The following is an 18130-nucleotide window of genomic DNA, read 5'->3' on the forward strand; positions in this document are numbered from 1 at the left end:
CTGAAACAATAAGAATTGATTTATTATTCCTTCAATTCTGGAATCATTATTATAGGAACTCGTAAATTTATTACAAGTACTGTAATTCAGATTTTATTTCACATATATGTATGTATAATTAAATCGCACTCGGCAATCTTTCAAACATTACGTACAATTACAATTATATGTAACATCGATCATTATGTTACTGTTATTAGGAAAAAAATGATACATTGAAATTCATCGATAATACTGTATCCGCTAACTTTTGTATAAAATAATAAAGACTTTGAAGAAATTATCGTCCTGGGAAATAGTAGAAAATTCTTGGTTTTATCCCTGAAGTTTTAGCACAGAAAGTTAACCGCTTTCCGTTATCATTTCCTCGTTACTTTCTTCCATATCCTCTTGCTGTTCCTGTTCCGTTGGAGGTTCGTATGCTTTATCTAAAGGACTGGCAACTACACCACCTACCCATACACTCATTTCTACGGCAAGTTTATTAGTACCCTCGAGTAACGGTCTATATCCTCCATGAGCTAATACGCGTAACAACGTTTGAGCTGTGAGACATACCAAATCTTGTTGTTCTAATGTCATAGCTGTATGCACACGTATATTACCACCTTCGCATGGATCGGATATACCTAAATAAAGTTATATCACAATAAAATATCATACGATTTTTATATTTAAATCATTATTTAATACGATAAATTTTACCTGCAGATCCAGGCAGGAAGAGTCCAGAAGCTAGTAACTGAAGCACTCGTTTATACGCTTGGTTTATCGGCAGTGCTTGTCTACTAGGATTATTCATTATGGCGTTATGAGCCAACAAATCTAACATCCAAGGTGACAATGGTTCTAAACCTTCGAATCTACTTCTCAGATCTCTAAGTAATCTTATTAAAACTTTTATACTAGAATGATGAGCATTTTCCTCGAACCATCGGGAATGTCTGATTGCAGCAAGGTGACCTTGACATATTTTTACATCTAAATGCTGATCAGATTCTAATTTTCGTAGATTTTGATGTAAAGTGGTGATAAGTACGCGTACCGTAGCTTCGTTGTTAGAAATATCGAAGCCACGTTCCGTCTGAGTAAGTCTGAAAATCTCTTTCGGATTAACGCTTTTCAAGTCGTTATTGACTTTCGTACCAAGCGCTTCTACCGCAGTTTTGGTAGGCAACGTCTTAAGGATTACAACAATATCAGCTACATTGTGACCCTTGATCATTGTTCCTTTTTTAAAGCTACCAACTTGTCTTACTTCCTCCAGTTGCTATAAAAAGAAATTGTTTTTAAACGTATAGAAAATATAGTCTAAACAGATGAAATAAATAATTACACAAGCTTCAAAACTGCCTGGAGCAACAATTAAATTGTCGAGTACACTCTGTAGCTTAGTTACAAGATTTAAAATAGAAGTTTGCTCCTTGGGTGTAGGGCACATATCTGTGTTCTTTTTCAAAAGTGCCACTTGAAAATCTGATTCATCTGGAGCAGGTTTAACGCGTGGAAAAGCAGCTTCGCATAGCGTATAGTCAAATGGGTGACGTGGAAGAAATTGCTTCCTGGGAAACCCCATTCCACGTCCCATACCACCTCTGCCTCCTCTAATCATTCCACCACGACCACCACGTACCATATTATGCCTAATGATAGAAAAAGCGCTCAAAAATATTCTAGAAACATTTGTTACATTTTAATAATAATTTGAATTACACAGTCATCCTTGCATTCAATAAAGTTGCTTAGATTATTTAAGAATCTATACATCGAATTAATAATATACAATGAATAATAATATCTGATTTAACGACAATTATAAGGAGAAAATTAACCATAAAACTTTCCGGCATCATTCACATTCGATGAAAATACTCGTTCGAAGGATTAAATGATAATTACAAAAGTAAGTGAACCTTACCAACAAATGGAAAAATAAATTTAATATTATTTTACAATGAGTAACCAGTTGTATTTTCTTTATTACGATAATATCATATAACCAAGTACAACAAACTCTACTCAGTGACAACTGATACAAAAGACTAGATATGCCTTTATTTTTTAGGGATCAAGATATTGAGGGGTCCCAGATACCCCGAGATGAGTTCGATCTACAGCAGAGTGAGAAACCTCCAGTCTTATAGCGACCGCCGAGGAGTGCGGATCTACTTTATAAATGTACCTGTTAATTTATTTTATTTTCTGCGTTCATTTAATTTGCTGTATTTATCTTCTTCATTTATTTAATAAACTCATTACGAGGATGAACGTGTTGATATTATTTCAGTGTGCCTCGCCTGTTATTTTATCCTTTTACTTATTATTTTACTCCCATTTGTAGGCTTCGCAGGGACCACCCTCCAAAGTCATTTATTATTTTATCTCCCTGCATGGGAAGAGTGGGCACTCTTCCCAGTTATTTATTAGTTTTTTTATCTTTGGGGACTTCACGGCGCACAGCCCTATATCACTGCAAACCTTAGATGTCTGTATCCCTTACATCCATGCCTACTGCACATCTCCACATCCCTTACATCCCTTACATCCCTACATCCCTACATCCCTTACATCCCTTACATCACTACATCACTTACATCCCTACATCCCTTATATCCCTACATCCCTTACATCCCTTACATCCCTACATCCCTACATCCCTTATGTCCCTACATCCCTTATATCCCTACATCCCTTACATCTCTTACATCCCTTACACCCCTACATCCCTTACATCACTAGATCACTTACATCCCTACATCTCTACATCCCTTACATCCCTTACATCCCTTACATCCCTACATCCCTTACATCCCTACACCCCTTACATCCCTACATCCCTTACATCCCTACATCCCTTACATCCCTACACCCCTCACATCCCTACATCCCTTACATCCCTGCAGCTGGCTTCCAAAACCATTCTTTAACCCTTTCATATTAAGCAAAAATTCATGATGGTTTAGTTCCTTTTTCCGAAATCAGATGGCGCTGATCGGACGTCGAGATTTTAGTTCACATTTTTGCCGCTAGAGGGCCAAAATGGTGCAAGGTTTAGTTCCTTTTTTCGAAACCAGATGGCGCTGATTCGACATCGAGATTTTAGTTCACATTTTTGCCGCCAGGGGGCCAAAAATGGTGCATGGTTTAGTTCCTTTTTCCGAAACCAGATGGCGCTGATTCGGCATCGAGATTTTAGTTCACATTTTTGCCGCCAGAGGGCCAAAAATGGTGCATGGTTTAGTTCCTTTTTCCGAAACCAGATGGCGCTGATTCGGCATCGAGATTTTAGTTCACATTTTTGCCGCCAGAGGGCCAAAAATGGTGCCTGGTTTAGTTCCTTTTTCCGAAACCAGATGGCGCTGATCGGGCATCGAGATTTTAGTTCGCATTTTTGCCGCCAGAGGGCCAAAAATGATGAATGGTTTAGTTCCCTTTTCCGAAACCAGATGGCGCTGATCAGATGTCGAGATTTTAGTTCGCATTTTTGCCGCTAGGGGGCGCTGTTTTTCGAAATTTTTCGCAAACTAACTTACCTTTACTCGAAGCAATCTTTATAATATATTTATTAAAAGGGATGCAGAGATGTAAGGAATGTAGGGATGAAAAGAATGTAGGGTTGGAAGGAATGTAGGGATGGTAATAATATAAGGATTTAAGGCATAAAAAGAATGTAGGGATGAAAAGAATGCAGGGATGTAAGAGATGCAGCGATGTAACGGAACGAGAGATGTAAAGGATACAGGGATGTGGGTGGTGGAGCATCTAAGGGATGCAGAGATATAAAGGATAGAGGGATGTGGGTGGTGGAACATCTAAGGGATGCAGAGATATGAAGGATACAGGGATGTGGGTGGTGGAGCATCTACGGGATGCAGAGATGGTCAGGGATGTAAGGGATGCAGAGATATAAAGGATACAGGGATGTGGGTGGTGGAGCATCTAAGGGATGCAGAGATGTGCAGGGATGTAAGGGATGCTGAGATATAAAGGATACAGGAATGTGGGTGGTGGAGCATCTAAGGGATGCAGAGATGTGCAGGGATGTAAGGAATGCAGAGATATAAAGGATACAAGGATGTGGGTGATGCAGCATCTAAGGGATGCAGAGATGTAAGATGTGCAGGAATGTTAGGGATGCAGACATCTAAGGGATGGAGGAATATAAGGAATTCAGGGATTTTTACTAGGGGGACACTGAGCATATTCTGGGCTGTACTTAGGAAATTTTCAGATATGTATAACTTCAAATACGAAGGTTGATTAATAAGACGTTTTCATGTATGTATAATATACAGAATTATATTGAAAATACAAAAAACTTGCATGTCTAATTTCTACTTACATCGAGTACGTACTTGTTCGAAATATACAGCATCTTACAATTAATACATAGTATGTGTGTTATGTGTTCGTATTCCATTAAAAAAAGATGTCTGTAAGTTTTAGAAAATCTTCAGCACGAAGCAACCACTATCGAGTCTTTTATTTTTTGTAATAATTTCATACAAATCACATGTTGTGCTATCGAGAAAAGCGATTTATATTTCTATAGAATCGTAATTACTTTAGTGTAAAAGTATTCATAAACTAATAATGTATTTTTGAAAGAATAATCAAACTGAATCACAGTACACCAGGGGTTTTACAGACAACTGTTTTTGATTACAAATAAAATCTGTCAAGATTGTACAAATTAACATTTCACATATTTCTTTTTTCAATATTATATATATGTATATTTCTTAATTTACTAATTTTTGTTTTAATGGAAAATTATAAAATATAAAATTCTTTATGCCGTATAAAAGTGTCGAAGAGCACTATTAATTTTTGTTTTACGTAATAAATATATAAAGCTAGAGATACATCAATTAACTGACTGCGTTGAAATTGTCATTTCTGTATTTAATTTAAAACCAAAATATGTTTTTATACCTTCTTTCGTAACTAATAAAAACCCATAAATATAAGAACGGAACAAAAATCATTAACTCTCATTATCTATGCGTTATCGAAATACTTCGATCATTTCGTTACAATTTTATTAAAGAGCGAAACCATAAATTGCATTAACTAAATACACAACAACAAACTTCTTATTTCCAGCGCGATTATACAATTTGAAACGGTTTCAGACTTGTACCAACATTGATCTTTGATTTCAATGCAATAGGAATTATCACGGTTCGTACGATGGCATTATACATATATTTTAACTACGTACATTATTCTCTCAATTATAAGATTCCATTCCTTTCTTTCGCATAAATGCAACAATCCTTTTCCCTTATATAACAAACATTCTTTATTCTCCAGCAAATCGTTTTTCTTTTTCAAGTAACGAGTAATAATTATAGATAAATACTATCCAAGCTATACCCTACGGACTACCGCAGATAGAAACGCATTAAAAATGGTATAAAACGGATATATTTTTGTTTTCTCACAACGCTATATATATATATAATAAATCATATGATTTTTTCTTTTCTTTTTTTTTTTTTTTTTTTTTTTTTTTGTATTTTCTTTTACCTAAGCATATAATTGCAAATACAACTTACATGCTTAGTACGGCGTTCAATAAGTACACCGTTAAGTTTTTTCCAGGCAGGGAAGAGGATTAAGATATAAAGTGCTAATAATTAAATCGGGGTAATCGAAATATTAATGTTGCGTGTCTGTTAGGCTCGATCGACCCTCTTGGTTCTCTTCAGTCTTTCTTACAGCTCGATTAAACCGACCCTTGTTTTACTCCGTATTCTTGCAAAATCTAGCGCGACAATCCTGACTTTCGTGTACGTGGTTATTTGTTTTGTTATCTTCTTCACTCGATGGTTATGCTGGGCGTTACGGATCCTCGCCTGGTCAACCAGACCCTGAAAAATATTAATCATTTCTATTAGTCATCAGATGATTATAGCGACCATAATAGCGAAAGAATTAAAATCTACAAGTGTAATTACATAAATTCACTCACCCTAAGCCAGCTCCAACTAACACGGACAGAATATTCGTGATAAACAGAGTATAAAGAACCTCTTTGGAAAACAAGCCAATCTTGCCAACTTTCGTAGTACGAATGCTATAAGATTTCTTTTTATTTATTCCCTGAGGATGTTTGAATTTCCAGTCTCTGGAAAAGAAAAAGAATGTCAATAAATACACTGTTTTTATTGTAAGAGAAAAACCGTCTAAATATAATGTATGTGTTGATACTTTGGCGGTGCTTGATCTGGTCGCGAACTCCATTCGTAAATCCAATCGGTATTCTTCTCCAAAAGTTCATTTTCCTGCAAAGAAAATGTAAGAAACGTTAAAATTGTTCTATCTAATTGTCAGAACCGTTTGAAATCGAAACTAAGCACTATTATAAAAGCTTCAGAGTTGTCGACACCAGAATTCATTTTATAATCTCTGACGAATCGATTTAATAGCGTTTAAATGATCGTACAGGTGGATCTTGTATCATCCAGTGAAACTAGAGATTCACATACTAGTATGTAGCGTAGCTTCACACATCCAGCTACGTATCAGTTTGTACCAAGCTGCTTTTGTTCAGCTGGTTTAGCTCGAGAAAGACTAACAATATATCATAATTCTAAGATTTTTAGTTTTACAATTTGCAGAAATATAACATACAGAGTGATTTCTATTACGCCACTATTGAATCAAGTTCTAGTCACCAGTATCATCCGTCATCAATGATTTTTGTTAAAAATATCTATTTAATTAAAAAAACAATGTTTATGAAATGATGGATAAAATATATGGTTACTCTGGAATACATAGATAGAAATACTTGAAGGAAGGACGCGAAAAATTCTTATCTATCAATGACTTGAAAAATAGAATATCCAAAGATATCGTAACTTATCGAAACGTAATTAAGTATATTATGATATATAGGAAACATTAAACGAGGCGTGCAGTTGTTTGTAAACAATGTAACACTGTTATTTAATCTGACACAATTTAAATTTAAATTTAAATTTAAATTTAAATGATAAAAATAAATTTATACGATAACTTAATTTGTTTTATGCCAGAGAAAATTTAATTTTTGTGCAAAATGATACGATATTGGGAGTTTTTTTCCAATTTTTTCTTTCTAAATTCGTTTAAACATCTATTCCACGACTGAACACCTTGTATTAAAAAAGCTTATCAACTTATCAATGATAACCCGTCATGAATTATCGACCAGTTTAAAACGTTCCGCGCAAAGACAGCTGTGTGATACCAATTCTCTTTCATTATTAAATAATATACAGAAATTATAGAAAATAAATTAAGTTGATCGTTTTATTTCTAATGAATTTCCTCTTGTATATATACTACATATTTATGAAAAAACACGTATGAACTGAAATGATTAAAAATCGATAAAATATAGTTTAACTGGCACGGTAAAAATAACTATGACTAACTAGGACGGCGAACTACGGTATGAATTATTAAGTATATTAACACGTTGAATGCTCTGCTGCTGGTCATCGCTGACCTGCACCACAAATATAATAAAGGCTCCTCAAGTTTTGTATAATCGAATAATTAAAATATTCTTTCGTAGCGCCAGTCAGCGATGATAAATATTTTTAGTAATATTTGTAGCATCATTTCACGCTTGTTATATGTGATCCGTGATCTAATTTATTCAAATCTTTTGCCAAGTTCGCTGAACGCATCACTCGTCTCCTACTTCCCAAAATAGGATTAGAAAGGAACGCGTAATAAATGTTAAAATTGCGTTTAAATTAATTTGTATTTATCAAACGCGTAGATGGTTTGAAAATATTCGAGTTTTTCATTTTGTAAAGATAGCGTAGCAGAGAATCTGGCGAAGATTACGACGATTCTAAATCGGTTTTATCGAATCGCCGACTCATGTTAGCCGACAACTAATTTGTAGCAGCTATTTTTCTCCAGCTAGAAAACTCCTATTCATCGTGGGAAATTAAATCCTCGCGTTGGCTCTTTTATTACCACAAAAATAGAAAACAAAAACAACGCTATGAAAAGCATCAAGTTAAAACTGTTTGACTTCATTTCGACAGAAACGAAACCAAAGATTCGGAGTAAAAGATTAACGCGCAAAAGTCTGAATAACGGAGACGAAAATCAGAGACGAATACGTTTAAACAAACAAAACAGGGGACCAAGGACTGCAACACGATCTAGACTACGATATACGAAGTAGAACCTTAAAAGGACTGTTCATTAAGTTACAACGCGGTCATTCTATAAAACGACGTGACGGTTACGACGACGTTCAATGAGATCATGCGAAACGATGAAACACAACCGTTTCAATTGTGAAATTTTCTGCAAAGACAGACAAATAAAACTCGCATGGTGCACCTTGGAATTTATTTACACCTGTAAAATATTACCGTCCTACGTGTTTTGGAACAGCCCACCGGTGTTTGATATTCAAGGTATTCGCAAAGAAACAACGAAAGAGATATCCTTGAGCATCGCATCTCTGGATGCATTTTCGCATAAATAAACGTTCAAAATTATAAACGTGAATCAAGCGGAAAATGTTGAAAACTAATAAAATGAACAGTACACAAGTTAATTCTTGAATATGTATATTTGAGATCGAAAGAAAGCAGGTCAGACATGTATTTTGCCCTCGGTAAAATGGCAACTATATATGGTACATATGTAGAAGACACTTTGCAAGACCTGACAAATTCATTCGATATTGCGCATGGTGTGAGCTCAGAACAGTTTCGGATTGGTTACCGACTACTACGACGCTGTTGAAAAGAAGACTGGTACCTCTCCTCTCGCTCTTTCATTGCCATAATCGTTCGTGGGTTTCTTTCTTCGACGTCTCCTACTCCATTTTCTGAGCGCAATAACCGAGAATTACACGACGCGATCGTTCGAAACCCCTTGGAAGAAACGTTTCACCACGTATCCAGACCTCCAGAGAGGGTCAATAACGAGCTTCGTTTTTCTTTAACGCGATTCAATTATTTATTAACATCGAAGAAGAAATAATTTGTTAGAAAGAAAACAAAGTACTCTGTTTGTTGCAACAGTGATGCATTGAAAATCATGAAAGCTGCATAGTGTAATCCGGATTGGTGTACGTGTCTCTCTCTCCCGATTACAATATTACACATGATCTGCTATAAATTTGTTTATACAGATTTTATAATACTTCCTCCATGTTGGCCAATCTTATCAAAGAATCCAACGAGAGTAGCTTAATTTGAATAAAGAAAATCATTCAACACCCACTTTCCACCTATCGCTCCGTTACAACACCAAATCCCCAATGAACCGATCGATTCAAGTTATCGATGAATATCAGTAGTATCTACAGAATTTTTTTTCGAGTCAATTGATTTAAATACCTAATTATAAAATATGATACAGCAATTCCTAGAACCGATTTCTCGAGGAAACTTGAGGAATCGAAAGTAAACGACTGAATTCTGAAGCGAAACTCTTAGATCCTAATCTACAAACGCGATAAATGAGTGCAGCCAATATAAACAATCTAGGAGTGTATGCGGAACTTGGATAGTTCAACAACCGGAATGGTACGTATGTTGAAAGGGACATTCGTACGGTTTTATTTTCGTATCAAGGGCATATTAAATTTCTCCTGTGTTTAAACGTCATTAATAATGAAACGAATTTCGTGGAGTTGCACGAGTACAAGCGCACGTTGTTCGCGTAACAGGCAAAAGAGAAATTTTTTTTTATTGCATAGCAGCTTCCTTCTCACAGTGCATTTCCGCATTGCACTACTTGCGAATTCGCGGTAGGTACTTTCTACGAAAACAAATTATCCACAAGAAATCTAGCATATGCTGAATTATTTCTCGTATTTCAGAAACAGAGACGCAATGACCACACAGTCATTATAATCACTTTTTTATCAAGAATAATCTGAATTTATTTCGAAGAAAAGTAAGAATTGCAGAAATGAAATGAAATGAAATGAAATGATATCCAACTGTAACTAACTCGTATTTCTCAACTAATGCGGACAATCGTGTTTATCACGTTTCACGGAACAACACGAACGCGTTCACGTGGAATGGGCAATAACAAACGGCTGACTTAATCCGATATAAACATCAAACCCGATCCATACTATCGATCCTTTCATATTCTGCTCTTGGTTCGATCAAATATTCTCCCAGGATTTTTCGAGGGTTTATCCCATTAGCTTAACCGTTAGCCAAAAGAAGTCCACGTTTCATCCTAATTCGATCGAATAATGATCGAACCAAGAACGGATCGATGGTATGGATCGAGCCTAATGCATCGTATCGAGTGTCCCTTTTTCTAAAGCTCGCGACTCGACTCGACTCACCTCACCTCACCTCACCGCGAGAAGTTCAACCCGTTTTCTTAAACGCGATGCAAGAGATTGCGGGAGGGAGGACCGGTTCTTGCTCAAAGATGAGGAGAACGCCGATTCGCTGGTTCGCGATCGCGTGATGTGTTAACAGAGGCAAACACAGACGTTCAAATGTGCAACACAAACCAAGGTGAACGATCTATACAATGCATATAATGTGTACGTACGTATTTCCAGTTCTCCCTTCCGATTAACCCGTTCCGGGTTAAGTGTACCGTTTTTAATAGCCTCTAATGTATGCATCATTGATTAATAACTTCTTCGACGCAGAATCTTACGGTTTTAGAAAAACGTAATTTCTTATTGCTCACGAATATCAAGGACGTTCGTTCGCATTATCCGATAAACATTTATCTATCATACGTAGCGTAATCGTTGGAATTAAAAGTGCTCGTCGGAATAGGAAAAAATAAATGTCGCGTCGTAGATAGCATTGTTGTTGCAAATGAATATACATCGACGTAGAAGAACAGAAAACTTCCAAGATATTCTATTTTTAATCCGTTATCTAAGCGGTTAGAAGGAGAAGGAATCGAAAGATTCTCAAAGAAGAGAGAACTCCAGAGAACTGCATGCTTTCCAAGAGACCTTGCTTTCACAAAGCCGCACACACAAAGGAAAAGTTGCATACACTTGCAAACACGGTTGAGCAACTGACTAATGGAAAATCCTCGCCGCCACTACATACGACTCACTCTCTTCACAGCTCGTTATCAACATTATTCATTCTACCCCGGTACAATCGCCTTTGTTGTTAAAAATAACGTTGCCGTTCTTTTTAACGATGCATCTGCCGATACCGCTGCAACTGCCAAAAAACACGAATATCACCAATCGTTTGTCGTAGTTTTTAACGCGTTACAGACCTTTTCTTACAACGAAATCCCAAACGGGATAAGACTTCGAAAGTCGAGTCTTTGAAACTTTTCCATCGAGACGGATAATTTGCATAAGTTAAACCAACCTGCTAATTAAATCACTCAAATCTAACCCAGCAAATTTCAGATCAATTGGCCATCGGTACCATTCGGAAGTACAGTCACATATCAAGCATATTTCATAACGATTACTCGCGTTCACTCTTCAATGATAATAGTCCTGCTGTATAGATAAAGTATGAAGGCTAAACGATCTTTATAGTTCACACAAACGCACAAGATTAAAAGTGTATTATAAAACTGACCTTGTTGCAACAGTAATTTATATAGACTCCTTTCAATTCATCTTCGGTTGACAATTCCGTGTTGGGACTATTTGGCGGGCTCTTCGGGCTGTAATAAATTTCATAAATATTAAACTTATTTACAAATGATAGAAAATTTTTAAAAAGCAAAAAAAATAAGTACTATTAGAATTGCATCATTACCGTCTTCGGTTGATGTAAGTACTTACATTAGCAACTTTCTATCGAATGACCTCCATACGAGTATATCGTACGATACCGTTTTTTTTTCTATCTTTTACACCGAACTACGAAGATAATACATGACCTTATCGAACATCTGCGGTACACGATCGAACGTTGCAAATAATGAGCTGCAACACTGAACGAGATGTTCTTTCGAGTGACACCGATAGTCGAGGGAGATAAAAGTTGCGGGGTGCCCTGACCAAACTTACGGATACAAACGATCCAACTAACCAAACAGGAAACTAACATATGTATATTTCGAAACAGACTTTAATAACTAGACGATTCAAATTAACTGATCATTGGTGCCACTTAAAAATACAATCGCTAAATTTTTCTTCTCGAAAAAGAAAACAACAGGCGGATCGTTACCCCTACTTATCGGTAAAGATGATCGTAGAAAGATGAATAGCAAGATGATGTCAATATTTTGTTAGAACACTTATAGCCTTGGTAAAAATCGTTATCTCGAGTGTCGATCACATGGAAAGATTTCGAGTAAACAAATCCTTGATACGTAAACACGGTATTTTCCTATACAGGTGAATTGTAAGCATCAGGAAATCTCATTTTCCATCGTAGATTTGACAAAACGTGTATGTACAATGGAATAAGTCTAGCAAAAAAGATCTTAAAAAGTTACTTATACAGAGACATACGGGAGTGGTAGCATGTTTGCTTTTTCCTTTCTTTCATCCAGCCGGTTCTTGAAATGTTCCAACGCCTACGAGTACAAAGAAAATGTCGAAAAAAAGATTCTCCCTTAGCTTGAACATATGTATATATATATTTCAAAGCGGCATCTGACTCACAAGATACCATTTGTTATCTTTTTTGTCTTCTCAAGCTCTTCAAGCATACGAAGGATAAAAAAAACTAACCCTCTGTTAACGGTAGTCTGAAAAATTCCGAGTGAGGACACGGTGTCCTTCTCGGATTCTAAACCCTTCTTCGGATCGAAATCTTTCAAATTAATGTAATCTCAAATTGATTTGCATTCACTGATAGCTCCGAGAAAAATCCAAAGAAGGGTTAATTCCTAATGTATGTTAAGATAAGATGTATATTTTACTGAAATTGTTACCTATCTCTTGGTGTGCCTCGACGAGAAGATGCCAAAGAATGCCTTGCAGACGAAGGTAATGAATCCCTTTGCGCTTCCCTAAGAAGTCGTAGGTACTCCTCTCCACCAGCACTGAATGGTAACGGTGTTATCCTATCCGGTACAGGATTCAACTCCACCCATGATTCTGTGAATATCAAACAAAGTTACGCTCGTTATCCGATGGGTTATTAAAGCGCAAGGTAAAAGAAGCTTTTAGAAAGTCATTAAGTACAGAGAGAAACTAGAGCGACGAGGTACTTAAACCTCGGTAAAATCTTTCTTTTAACTATCGCACAGTCTACTGCCTTATTGATTTCTAGGATAATATTGCTCAACGCGAAGAAACGTATTTTTCTCGTTAGATAAATTTTATAAGTAAGTTAAGAGCAAAGAAAGGATAGAAAAAAAAGAAAAAAGTATTTACTTCGGCTAATATGGTATTATCAAAGGAAGAGGAAACGTAATATCGTGCGAATAAAATTGCAAACGTGAGAAATCAATACGCGATACGCGTTCATAAAAATCGAGGAATCATCGAGTCGATTATCAAGAAAGTTCATGGCCAAGGTTCGTTAGCTCTGACGTAGTGCTCGTGTAGTACACATTGCGTCACTAGCGGATAATAAGAATGTTCCGTATTTTTTCGTTCATTTTATCCAGCCGCTAATTAAACAGAGCTTTAAGGAATCGATTTATTGTATAGTAGGTAGAAAATGTGGATGACGTGCTATTAAGAATGAGCGTTATTAATTTTGGAGCAGTACACACGATCTATTCTGTTTCGCGATTTCCTTTAATCGCACGCGAAATATTTGTTTGAAACGCAAAAACACTAAAGACAGAGAAGCTAGTAGTTTCTTAGCTTTCGACGGAAACCTAAATTTATATTTTTTCTTTGTAGCTTATACCAAGAGGTGAAAGAGTTCGTCTAAATATACGCAATCGGGTGCGATTAAACGAATAAGCACATTCGTTGAAGAATTTCTGCTCTACTTATTAACACGCAATATCATTAAATAGCTGTGTGCAAATTCTTAGAGTTTCGCATATGATTTCCACGTGGTGAGTTTACAGTGTCACGTGCACAATACAACCGAAGACCTACTAGCGTGGTGATTTATCAGTTGATGATTCATCGCTGTTTTTTTACTTGATATCACTGTTAAAAAAAAAATTTACAAGTAATCGATTCTTTAGTACTTATACGAAATGTACGGAAGTCGCGAATTCATGTCAGTTGCGACACTTGGCGATATGCATACGATTAAATTAAATTATTAATATTAATAGTAATTATTTTTATGTATTCAATTCGCCCGGTAGATATCCACGGACCTATTTTCAATCAAACATAATTATTATTATTAGTCAAAGAAGAAAAGAATTCGAAGAAGTTCGAAAACTCTTTTCGACATTTGTGAAGTTTTATATTTATTTGCTCAGTATATCTAACTATTAATACGTTAAGAAGTTAATATCAAAAATTTGCAGAACGAATTGTAAAAAACAAAAAACAAAAGAACAAAAAAAAAAAAAAAATACACCTACTTCTTCGAAGCCCTAGAGCAGACTAACCGATCTCCGCGCAAGGCAAGTGGCTTTATCAGATGCATCTGGCCCATTTACCTAGGGCTGAAGTAACAAGCTCTGTGATTGGCGGAATGCGACTTATTAGACAAGCCCAGTTATCTGATTGGTCTTAAGTGTTTAATCGATAGGACTATTGTCGAATTATCGTAATATGACTGGTACGAGTTTATACTTTCACGCGAGTTTATAGGTACCATCGAAAATTAAACGACTCGCGATCGTTAATTCGCGGAAATTTTGAATTGAACAAATTTAATTAGAGATTAAAAAACACTAAATAAGTCAGTCGAAAGTCATTGAATAACATATCATTTACTACAACTTCAGGGCGTACCGAACATGCGATAAGACATGTGACGTACATAATCATTACGATTTCAATGTAAATATCGCTTTCCTGTCACTACGGTAACTAATGTTACGAAGAACAAGAAAACGACGGCCATTCATATTTTTTATACTTATTATTTTATTTAAAATATATAGTTCAACAAATTATAACAAAATTAACGAGTCATGATTGATGCGCAATATGAAGTAAACAGTAAATTCTGCTTTAAAAACACTTCTCTGAAGAAAATCGAGAAATGTAACTACCTAATCTCTCGTGATATGGTTAGAATAAACATGAGGAGACTGCGTCAACTGGTAATATTATCAAGTATCATCAGATATCATCTTCAAACAAGATTCACCGCAAATGCATATTCGAAATCGAAGAAACAGAAATGTCAGACGACTTGCAAACGAAAAGGTTACTTTTTTTTTCAAAACTATAACAATTATGAATGCGATGGAAAAACGACGAACGAAATACTACTTATCGTATGAAACTTTCAGCCACCTATTACAGAACAACTGGACAAATGCAAAAGAAATGGAAGAAATCTATGAAAAAATAGCAACTAGACATGATACAAGAACTCAATCTTACAGAATTTAACCATGAGCATTTGAAATGGAAATGGATAAGAACCACAACGAGACACAAATGGATCGAATTCGTTTCTCGATAGACGTTTGAAAAGGAGCTTCTTCTGTTCAATCGAAATAAACGAGCACGTGCGCAACAAGGTCGCACGTGTTGATTTTCTCGTGTGTCTTTTTACATACAAACACATCTGAACAAACGTATCGAATTATAGTGAATATTGATACCGTGAATTATAATAAAAGAGACGACTGTGTCGAAAACCAATATCTAATTGAAATTAATAAACTTCTATATTTGTACCATCAACTATTTCCAGAGAGATTCATTGACACGGAGGAAAATTGCGAGGAAACGTCACGTGCCACGAAATCACGACGGGTTGACTTTAATAAATTGAATTAAACTCCGTCAACGGGCGTTTACGGTTAAAAATAAACGCAAACGTGTCCCGTCATTTCAATCAGACGTTCCCGGAGGCGTATACAACGACGATACAATGTGTCTCTTAATCTCTAGGCTGTATGTAAAGTGTAAAGGCTAACTTTAGTCGGTGCAGTAGACCTGGCTCACCCCATTCACCCAGCCGGTTACCGATGTTCCAGAGAATTCTCTTCAGCTCGTAAACATTCCTACCACTTATTGGAAGCAATTGGTCCGCTTAATGGACAACGCAGGTGCATGCTTTCAGACACGTTCACCAGCAAGAAAAGGACTACGTGGGCTGGGATGCGAGTTCGTGAAGTGAGTCACGTTCGAAGAAGTTACCTGTTAATGGTAGGATACCTGACAGCCAACTTTTTCGATGTAACAACACTCCCTTCCTATCCTGACGTCATACATACAAGTCGAACGTTCCTGAGGACGATCACGTAAGCAACGCTAGCTATGCCATCCTCGAAACGTGTTCCTCCGGACAGGAATACATAATATTTTTCAGGAAACGATAAGTAGCGTAAGCGTATCGTCGAGCTTCCGGTACGATTTCAATCACCTCTCTCAGGCTAAATTTAACCAGCATTTATTGTATTTATTCGTGTCAAGCCTCGATTACAAACGTAACAAAATACCGGTTGCTTGTTTAATAAAAAAAGAAAAAAAAAAACCAATGCGTCACGATAATTACTCGATAACGCTGTCTCGTCACCCTGACGTTAAACGCGTCCATACGCCGTTTTCCTACCATTTAGACATTTTTTCCATCCTATCAACAATCGTCCTAAAAGAGTCTTTGGTTTGAGAAATACCTTAAAAATTAACTACAGCTTTGAGTTAGCGAGAAGTTGAACAAAATGGCTTAAACTAATCGTGGCGTTTATAGGACAGTGACCCAATTGTCTGGTACGTCGCGTGATTCAACGACCACGAATAGCAAAACGGAGTAATTTCCCAAAAGACTGATCTTTCATTTCCACCGTTTGCTTAGCTGAAAATAAATTTCACACAAAGCTCTGTTATTTAAATGGTTAATTCGTATAATTTACGAACACATTTTACAACCATCAGAGGAATATAAATAAAGTCATTTTCCCCCTCTCGTTCTCTCCCCTTTCTGGTAAGTATGCTTTAAAATAAACGATCAACCGACCGTTATAAAGCAGTTTTTTTATAGTAAAAAATATTTTGTTGAAGGCAAAAATTTGAACAACATTCAAGGAAAAATTCTTTCTCTGTATCTTCATCGCGTTGTTCTAGAAATAAATTTTCAAATATTTACTCGAAGCTATTTTAGCTGAAAATCAATCAACGACGCAATAAAGCTACATGTGAATAGTTAATAATCGTAAAACAATCGAAATAATTTCTACAGAATGAAATGAAATATTGGGTAAATAAAACGATTATACATAACAGCAGTCAGTTTAAATAAAACAATTGATTTGCGCTATACTTTTAAACCAAAAATTTAACACACTTCTTTTTTTTCTTCTTTCGTAAAGTCATACCGGCATATACGATCGCGCCAAAATCTTTGAAATTAAACATGTTCAATATTACGTTGAGATTATTATGATAATGTTCTTACAATAATTTACGAATAATTAATATTCTTATAAAATATATTCAAATAAACATATCTGACAAATTTTCAAAATGCCTACGACGCAAAACGAAACAAGAGTACATTTGTTTACGCGTCAAGCATAGCACGCGAAATGGCCGCGACATTAAACTGACAGCTGCTCGCATCGTTCAAGGAAACAAAACCTTTACTTACCGCCTAGAATCTCGTCCGATGTGAATTTTACAGTGGACGACATCACGGCCCACAACACTTGCTTCACTTACAAGCTGGTAATGCACGTAAAGAACAGCTAACTGACACTTTTGCAAACGTAAGCCCAGAAACGACGCATCAGCAACGAATTGCCGTGGTAAAATGCTCGCCAGAGACGCGAGACTGTGCTTTGTTTTGATGAAACGTCAACACACGTACGTCAGACAGGCTGGCCAATCACACGGTACCCGTTTCAATGTAAATACACTGCATGAGTCAAATCAGCGGGTAGTGCCAATGACCATGATAGCTTCATCCCACTACGTGATTCGGTGCACGTTGTGCATCTACTATTTTATACCTTGCAATTTTCCAACTGAAACACACAAATACATATGTTATCGATTAAAAATAAATATTTATGAAAAACATTTGTTTCCGACTTTAAATACATATAACCTATCACATTTAACATCTGTAATACGAGT

The 18130-nt window shown here is 36.2% G+C and overlaps 2 protein-coding genes and 1 long non-coding RNA gene across 5 annotated transcripts; 1 reads left to right on the plus strand and 2 right to left on the minus strand.

The window, feature by feature from the left end:
* Positions 1–80: 80 nt before the first annotated feature.
* Positions 81–2065, minus strand: LOC117610532 (interleukin enhancer-binding factor 2 homolog). 3 transcript variants are annotated; one of them, XM_034338067.2, is made up of 4 exons: positions 1919–2065; positions 1337–1643; positions 706–1270; positions 81–629 (listed from the first exon to the last, which is right to left on the minus strand). In XM_034338067.2, exons 2-4 carry the CDS (start codon positions 1634–1636, stop codon positions 343–345), a joined length of 1152 nt encoding a protein of 383 aa, XP_034193958.1. In that variant the 5' UTR covers positions 1637–1643; positions 1919–2065; the 3' UTR covers positions 81–342. The 3 variants fall into 3 exon arrangements, with proteins under 3 accessions (XP_034193958.1, XP_034193959.1, XP_034193957.1); XM_034338068.2 differs by lacking the exon at positions 1919–2065 and adding an exon at positions 1833–1853; XM_034338066.2 differs by lacking the exon at positions 1919–2065 and adding an exon at positions 1714–1852.
* Positions 2066–4279: 2214 nt separating this feature from the next.
* BNIP3 (BCL2 interacting protein 3) lies at positions 4280–17926 on the minus strand. Its single transcript, XM_034338089.2, has 6 exons — positions 17643–17926; positions 12883–13048; positions 11571–11658; positions 6217–6290; positions 5978–6133; positions 4280–5876 (listed from the first exon to the last, which is right to left on the minus strand). Exons 1-6 carry the CDS (start codon positions 17683–17685, stop codon positions 5825–5827), a joined length of 579 nt encoding a protein of 192 aa, XP_034193980.1. The 5' UTR covers positions 17686–17926; the 3' UTR covers positions 4280–5824.
* Positions 14901–16610, plus strand: LOC143305855 (uncharacterized). The gene is made up of 3 exons (XR_013063068.1): positions 14901–15030; positions 15114–15247; positions 15334–16610. It is a non-coding gene; the product is annotated as an uncharacterized LOC143305855 (long non-coding RNA).
* Positions 17927–18130: the final 204 nt, after the last annotated feature.

This window comes from Osmia lignaria, chromosome 11 (assembly GCF_051020975.1).
Source record: "Osmia lignaria lignaria isolate PbOS001 chromosome 11, iyOsmLign1, whole genome shotgun sequence".
Classification (NCBI taxonomy): domain Eukaryota; kingdom Metazoa; phylum Arthropoda; class Insecta; order Hymenoptera; family Megachilidae; genus Osmia; species Osmia lignaria.